Source organism: Daktulosphaira vitifoliae, unplaced genomic scaffold (assembly GCF_025091365.1).
Source record: "Daktulosphaira vitifoliae isolate Bord-2020 unplaced genomic scaffold, ASM2509136v1 Scaffold_5, whole genome shotgun sequence".
NCBI classification, from domain to species: domain Eukaryota; kingdom Metazoa; phylum Arthropoda; class Insecta; order Hemiptera; family Phylloxeridae; genus Daktulosphaira; species Daktulosphaira vitifoliae.
In genome coordinates, this window is record NW_026099576.1 from 25,328,650 (window position 1) to 25,337,414 (window position 8,765).

The 8,765-nt window shown below is 24.1% G+C and overlaps 1 protein-coding gene across 6 annotated transcripts in view; it reads right to left on the bottom strand.

Moving 5' to 3' along the window:
* Positions 1-8,363, bottom strand: part of LOC126906738 (maltase 2-like) — a 20,825-nt gene extending 12,462 nt beyond the window's left edge. Inside the window, exons 1-6 of one of the 6 annotated variants that reach the window (XM_050687508.1) lie at positions 8,083-8,363; positions 5,864-6,043; positions 5,645-5,802; positions 2,732-2,860; positions 2,423-2,664; positions 202-400 (exon numbers count right to left, since the gene is read on the bottom strand). In XM_050687508.1, the coding sequence (XP_050543465.1) occupies positions 202-400; positions 2,423-2,664; positions 2,732-2,860; positions 5,645-5,802; positions 5,864-6,043; positions 8,083-8,260 (1,086 nt within the window). In that variant the 5' untranslated portion in view covers positions 8,261-8,363. The remainder of the gene's footprint in view (positions 1-201; positions 401-2,422; positions 2,665-2,731; positions 2,861-5,644; positions 5,803-5,863; positions 6,044-8,082) is intronic. The other 5 variants (XM_050687507.1, XM_050687509.1, XM_050687510.1 and 2 more) reach the window with 5 other exon arrangements.
* Between the last annotated feature and the right edge of the window lie 402 nt (positions 8,364-8,765).

Sequence of the window (8,765 nt, forward strand, 5' to 3'; positions counted from 1 at the left end):
AAAATATGAAAGGTCTTAGGTTGGCCTTATTTGAATTCATATATTTATTTAATTTATAGTTTTAAGAATAGGCCATATTTGTCTATACTTGCAATTATTTTTATAAAAATTTGGCTATGTATGCTATTCATAAATCTTTGTATATATATAAATTTTTAAGGTACTATTATTTATATCACTATTTATTTTGGTTTAACTTACCACCCAGTTAGGCCACATGCCTTTGGGCATGTTTTTTATCCATTTAGTGACCAAAGTTTGTAATTGATTCGCATTGGATTGTCGATTGAAATTTATAATTAACATAAAATTAAACGGAAAATGTGCACCGGGTACAGTACTGTTACCATAGTACTTCATAGTCTGATTAAAAGGAGAGTAACATTCAACAACTAGTAACCTACAATATTAAGTAATGATATATAAAAGGTTACCTATAAAATAAATTATCACATTCGTTGTTAAACACATACTTGTTATAAATAATTAAAAAAATGGTAAAATCTACTTTATGAGACACCGTTTTTTTTCAAAATTTTTTTATTAAATTAGTTTAGTTTATTATGCTAGTTTAGAAAATGTAAACATTTACGGGCAAAAAATAGCTGGTTAAAAGTTACGTCGTTAGTTATTAAGTCATCTAAAAAATATGGCTTAATAAATGGAACATTGCTAGGTAGCTTAACACATTTTTTAAACTTATATTTTATAGCGAGTGTCAAACAATTATAAACATGTAATAAAATTAGTAATATTGCGTTTTAGGAAATTAAAAATAAAATAAATTATTATGAAAGATTTGTGAAGTAAAGGGAAAAGTCGTAACACAGATTTAAGGTAAATATCAATACACTACAGTGTGTATTTGAAAAATAAAAGTAGAACTTTACTTATGATGAATTTGGTAATTAATGTTAAATTTCATCTAAAAAAGTATATCTCTACTAATGATATGATAAATACTGTCGTGATACCTTTATCTATACTCGTCAAACTAATGTGATTGACTACAATCATTTTAAACAAAGTTAAAATGGATTATAATTCAAAACAAATTAAAATAAAGAGTTATATTTATTAAATTATGGATAAATTTTTATCACATAAAACATTGTTCTATTTTATAAAACAATTGAACTCTATCGTAGTCTTTTTTTGCTTTAATCTGTAGTATAGCAAAAAATTGATTATATTTTAACATTAAGCCATTGAAAAACTGCAATTAAATGTTGATATTTAATATTAAAACTATATTTAAATATTATTCATTTAAATCTAAAACATATTAAACTCAATAAGCTATCAAAAGTTGACTAAAAATCATGATTACGTATTTCGGAAATAATGTCACCACTATCAACATTTAACACATACTGACATCCCGACCGGAAAATACTCCTAGTGACGTTATCACAAAGTAATATTATCATATTTTGCTTGTTTACACAAGTTTAATAATTAATTTTTCATTGGACGAAGATCCCAATTAATTAAATTGTTCTTATTTTTAAACATTTCTATTGCCTCCATTATATTAAATTCTTTGTAATTATTAATGTTTTTAATTAGTTTTATGGTTCTAATGGAGTTATTATGTGTCAATAAATGTTCAGTCATCGAAAATTTATTAACTTTTTGATTTTTAATGTTTTTTAAGTGCTCTATAAACCTGGCCTCTATATTTCTTTTTGTTTATCCTNATCGAAAATTTATTAACTTTTTGATTTTTAATGTTTTTTAAGTGCTCTATAAACCTGGCCTCTATATTTCTTTTTGTTTATCCTACGTAAAATTTATTACCACTTTCATATTATTATTTGTAAATACCCAATTTTTCCCCTCTTCTTCAACTTTATCTTTAAATTTTGATCATTTTTAAATTTATTGTTGCATTATAAAATTTATTAAAAAGCGTTAAAAAACCCAACTTTTAAGTATTTTTGGTTTTTAATTCGTCAACTTTGAAAAGTTGTAACATTCAAACCACTTGTCACTGCCATATTTTTTAAAAATTTCTGAAATAAGCATTAAAAAAATATATTTGAAAAACATTTTACTCATAAGTGTCTAATAAAGTAGATTTGTTTCAATAAAATAATCATATAAATAATATTAGATAATAATTATATGAAACAATAATTTAGAAAAGCAATTAAAACTTTATGATGCGATGACTAATTACTAATCAATTATTAATCAATAAAATGTGTCATAAAATACACAAAAGAAATATTTGCCTAATTTTTTTTAAAACCTTAAAAAAAAAATGTCCAACAAAGGAAGTATAAGATTTTACAAGAATCAAAATAATTAAACGTTAATTATTACATTTAATACAATCTTATGTGCAGAATGGACCTATAGGTCTAAATGCATGGGCAGTTATTGCCCACATCTATAATAACTAGTATAATCTTAAAACCTGGTTGAACCATCTTTCTCTTTGTATTCATCAAGTAGTTCTCGCCATGTATGGTGTAACTCATAGGTTTCAGGTTGGTCAATAGTATATGTATGATTTAGTGAATAATAATCGGTATCTTTCATGTTAGTATTGTTTTCAGCTTTTGGTTCATTACTTAAATCTTTGCTCTCAAACAAGAAATTAGCAGAATCCAATCTGAATCCATCTACTCCGCGTTCAAGCCAAAAATATAACGCTTTCTAATTAATCAATAGAACTTTTGTTAAAAAGTATTATTAAATATAGTTTCATATTTTAGGTACTGACTCTTATTTCATGTACAACATTTGGATTCCTGAAGTTCAAATCTGGTTGTTCTTCTAGGAATTGATGAAGGTAATATTGGTTTCTTTGCTCATTCCATTTCCACGCGGAACCACTATTAAACACTGACAGCTGAACAAAAATAATATTAACAAAAGGGTTTTACTTTTTAATTTTTTTTTTTTGTCAAACGAAATTGAAAATGTTTAAACTGAATAAAGAATTTGTCATACAATTTTATTAGCCGGCCAGTTGGCTGTGGACCTTCCTACTATAATCTCATTGCAATATTTATGTTAAGTAGTTTGAGATAGTGTAAACTAATTCTATAAAAGAGAGACACACTATCTAATGTTGTGGATGAATCATCATGAGTTGTAAATTTTATATGTTTATGTGTTAAGGTGTAAATAATTTTTTACTCCTCGTATTTCTAATTATTTTATATAAAATTAACGACATTTAAGGCTCAAATACTATTAATAGATTTTTTTAACTTTTGGGGTTAATTTCTTCAACTAGATACGATTTGTGGTCTCTTGACGTATCGTTGAAAAAAATTAGTCCAGTGAGACCTGATAAAAAGTAGAGATAGATACAAAATAAAATAAACACATCATAGTAAAATCAATACCTTCTCAGCTTTACATTGAAACTAAAAATAAGAGAATAAGATTAATGGCAGTTAGACTATCTTAAAAAATATCAACTTTATTGTATTACTCTATTTAACATTCATTCGATTGGATTATTTAGACCGTAATTTGTACAGTAAAATTAAATATGTAAAGTTAACAATGCGAGAGTACATGGAATGTAATGAGTTCATAAAAACGAGAACATGAGCATGAAATAGTTGCATTTACTAATTTGGATGAAAGGAATAATAAATGNCATTTACTAATTTGGATGAAAGGAATAATAAATGTGCAATTTTTCGAGGGATTAAAGTAGTTGTAAATTGATAATCAAATGCCTTGTGAAAATCATTATATATGACGTCAACTTGATGATTATTTACAATAGATTTAAGTAAATCTCAACAAAAGTAAAATATTGATTTTGGTAGACAGTTCAGATTTAAATCTATGGTGAAATAATGACAGCGTATTACTAAATATATTAGACAAAATTGATTCTAATAGATTTCATAGTTTTGGAAGATTCCAAAGTTTCCTGCGGGTCTAAATTTACAAACTAATTTTTTTGAACTAGTCATAAAATATGGAGCTTATAATTTTTATGATTAAGTTTTTTTACGAAATATACAATTTTTAGCTTTTAACTATATCATTTATAAATGTGTTTTTTAATGCTCTTAATTTTAAATATAAATTTATAGAAGGTATCATATAATATTTGGTAAAATATCTCTACAATTGAACACAAATCTATAGGATAATAATTGTCACGGACAAAATAAAAGTCACATTTTGTCTTATAAAGATTTTCAATAGTGAAAATGTAACATATTAAAGATGTAACTAATATTGTCAACTGCTCGCAATCTAAGTTTGAAGTGGTAAGTAATTTAAAGAAATATTGTATAGCTATAAGCCACCATTTATATTATGAATACTTTTGCTAGAATTTTAGTGTAAATTATATAGAGTATAGTCTATCATACCTAATTTTAAATCATTAATCTCAGAAGTGAGCCAAGTTTCAGTAATTACAAAATAATTTAAACTCGGCATATTTATTTTTGTTTTTAAACCACAAGTATTTTGTAAATAACCATATAAAAGTTTATTAATTATAAAATAAGACAAATTCTAAGTTATACATTTATAATCAATTGCGCTTTTAATTAGTTATTTCTATAAAATTTATATCTCTATGAATGCATATATAAACTATTAATTATCTACAGTAGATGTATTTCTATGATCATGCTCCTTCCTTCTTCATAGCAGAACGAATTACTGGTAAAATGTAAAATCAGAACTTATTCCTATGTTTATGCAATCTGGGAGCTTGGATAAAAATATTTTTGATTACAATGTTAAGCGAATTGTTTCAGTTGAATTAAGTCTAGACTTATTTGATTCTTTACCTAATTGACTAACGAAAATAAAGGGTAATTTTAGGTTTAACCTAATTTACGTCCAATAATTGATTTATGATTAGGAATAGATTCTTTGATATTGATAAGATTAAATTACAAAATTTTGACTCTATTTTATTTTTCAAACAAGTCCAAACGTGGCTTATGGATTAAATTAAATTATTGGCAGGTAACTTAGTAATTAAAATGTTTATATCTTTTTTAAGATCTAAATGTTGTTTTTTATGTAGTATAATGTCGTTAATGAGATAATATATTTTATGCAGAATTATTTCTGAAGTGTTTTCTTAGGTTAGAAATTAATTTTTTATTGATTGAACCTCATAATGTAAACTTCGCAACGAGTACATAACACCTTTTAGAAAAAAATCATCTGTTAATTTATGTTTTGAAATAGATGTTGAGCAGATTTAATAGATGGGGATACTGGGTTGATATATATACAATATATTAACACCAAAACTTAACAAACAAATAATCACGGCAAATATTAAGGTTAACGATCATACCAACTATTATAATCATAAATATACGTGTAAATACTAAGCACTTCACAAACGTAATTTAATATAAATAAGTAAATAAACGATCTTATCATGAGTCACACATCCAAACCGGTTAGATAAAACTATTGTACTATATAATTAATACTTCTAACAAAAATTTAGTCTAAATACTCGTGTAAATTTCTAATATTTGTTTTGAATTTTTCACTTCTTTCATCACTAATTATACGTAATACACTTTTATTAATTAATATTTATATTACTTTTTTGATAAAAATACATCTATTAATAATTATTAATAGATGTATTATCAAAAAATATATAATATATATTTAATTTTACCCAATTGTTAGGAGGCATCCTTTTGCCTTCACTATTTTTAATTCCATCATGCCATATATAATAGTCTGTATATGGTGCTATTCTTTGAACAGATTTTTTAAACCAAACATGTTTATCACTTGTATGATTTGGAACAAAATCCAAAATAATTTTTATTCCTAGTAAAACAATAAAATTTTGTTTATTTTGGATTGTTTTACACGTCATTGTAGTGCTTACCGTATCTATGATACGTTACAACCAAATTATCAAAATCACTCATTGTTCCAAAAGTTTCATCAATTCTTTCAAAGTCTGAAATATCATAACCAAAGTCAACTCCAGGAGTCTGATAAATTGGAGTAAGCCAAATAGCCGAAACGCCAATATTTGAAAAATGTTCTACTTGTTCAGTTATTCCTNAGCCAAATAGCCGAAACGCCAATATTTGAAAAATGTTCTACTTGTTCATTTATTCCTAAAAATATATGGTTTAAGTCCACCAGAAATTTCATTTAATTTTAGGTAAACAGTAATTAATTTATAATTTCAACAAACATAATTGTTTGAGCTTACTATACAAATCTATAATCTACTTGTTTATACATAAAATATTTTTAAAATTTTATTAAATCTTGATCTACTATTAACTTAATTTAATGTTCAATAAAACTCAATTTATAAAAGAAAAAAGCTTAGTTATTTAATAACCCATCAAAATGGAAATTGTTGAGACCTAAAATTATTTAATAGAAATAATTTTTTATTGATTATGATTTTTAATTGTATCTACCATAAAGCTATTACATGATATATTTTCATGTTGTATAGGAACATCATGAATGTAAATTTATTATAGGTAGATATTAAGAATTCTTTTTTTATAGGCCTAAAGGAATTTTTTTTATAAATTTATATTAAGTGTTATTGAATGAACTTTTTTTTGTTTTCTGAAATTTCCTTAAAAATAACAAAAAAGTCACCGCATGATTTTTATAGAGGCTTGTTCTTTTCTGGCTGCATCAAAAAATACGCCCCAGAAATTTATATTATTGCTAATTTTCAAAAATTATACTAAATTAAAAGAACCATTGCTATGAAGATGTGGCGTAGCTGAGTTAAATATAGATTGTAATCTGACAGACATTAACATGACTATTATAAAAGGCTTCAATGACAATGTGTAATAAAAGATAAAAAAAAAATTGAATGTAATAAGTTTCTTAGCCACCTTTCCATTATACATCAATGAAATTACTTAAATACGTACTAAATTGTATAATTTCTTCCCTAGAAAATGTTTAATAATAAAATACGAATAGACTTTCTGAATTTTTACAAAAAAAACGTTTCTTTTTTTTAACTTTGATAGATTACACATAAAACACTGTTCAGAAGTCTTTTTTTTTACTCAATACAAGTATATAACATAACTTATTTAATATATATTTAAATTATAAAGGGTTTTCGGAACCTTTTTTAAAAATTAAGAAAGAGAAAGTTAAATATTTTGAACCCCATCACCATGCAAGTACGTCGAGAGTTAGATTATCGATGAACAAGGAAGATATCTAAAATGTTTAATCTGATCTACTAATTTTCAAAATCATAATATTTTGAGGGTTTTCCCTTATTTTCATAGAATCTCGATAACTTTTTCAATCTATGAAGGTATGACTTCAACTAGCTACAATATGTAATCTTTTTCGTAATTTAGTAATAGCCAATTATTTGTGGTAATAAGCACAATCAAACACATCATAGTAATATTATTACAAAGTTATTATATTTTAATTTGAATAAATAGTTATGTTTCAAATAATGGGTGTGTACAATAAAATTATTATAAGAAGAAAGTTGCTTCAAAAATTATTGTCTAAAAACTTAACATTGAACACCGTTGTTGATAGATAATTATCTAGATAACAATCGTGTCCATAATATACATACAAAAATACCCATAAATAATAACATTGGTATTGATACATGATAACAAAATGGATATTCTCTATTTTTTATTTTATAAGCCTGTTTTAAAGTTCCTACAAGTAGGGAGTGTAATTTTTTGAAAACACTTAACTATAACATTGACACAATATCAATACGAATTTAAACAAAGTCATATAACTTTATAAGCATGGACGAATTTAAAAACAAAAACACCTAATGAAAAAACAACAAGTCAGCATACAATGCAGTATAATTACCTAATAGCATATATCGGCGGAAGAAATATTGTAAATCAAATGTAATTTTTCTTAATGAAACAAAATAGAAAAAAACAATAATTGTAAAATTCTTTAAATTTTAATGATAATAAATAAATTACAATATTCTTTTATTATTTTAAAGTAAAATGTAGAATATTCAAAACAACTAACTTTGTGTGTAAAATACCCAAAGTTAAATATTTTGAGAATATTAAATTACATTTTTAAAATTTTTGGAATGTCATTTACCTCTTAAATCTCCAATTCCATCACCATCACTATCTTTAAATGATCTTACATAAATTTGATAAATTATTTCTTTTTGCCACCAATCTGGATTAAATGATGCATCTTGACCAGAATATATGAGTTCACAATTAATAATTTGGATTAATATTAACACTAGAAAAATGATTTCTTTAATCATCTTTGTAGAATAGTATAACTTTTAATAGGTATTTATTAATAAATTAACATAAAATTCTCTGTGTACGTTGCTGTCCGATTAATGAATTGATTTTCATTATTCATTTAATCATTTTTGCTTAAATAATTTAAATATTTTTAATATTTATTTTCATGATAATATAATTTAAGTGGTTGGACTAAATTGATTTATCTTAATACTTGAAAGCACTTCAATGTCACATTGCTCATAAATTTTTTATTAAATACAAAATTTGTATTAATCTTACTGTAAAGCATTAAAAGTTGCATTAATTATAAGATCAAATTCTTTTTTAGAAATTAATTAAATTACAACATTTGCATATAATGAAGAATACTTAGAGAAAAAATTTGCTTTTGAAAAACTTCATTCAAAAAAAATCGTAGATACGTTACTGTCTTTTGACATGTGTTATATCTTATGTTATTAAAAATATATATATTGTATATATATATATACATTTATGATTAATATATATATTTCA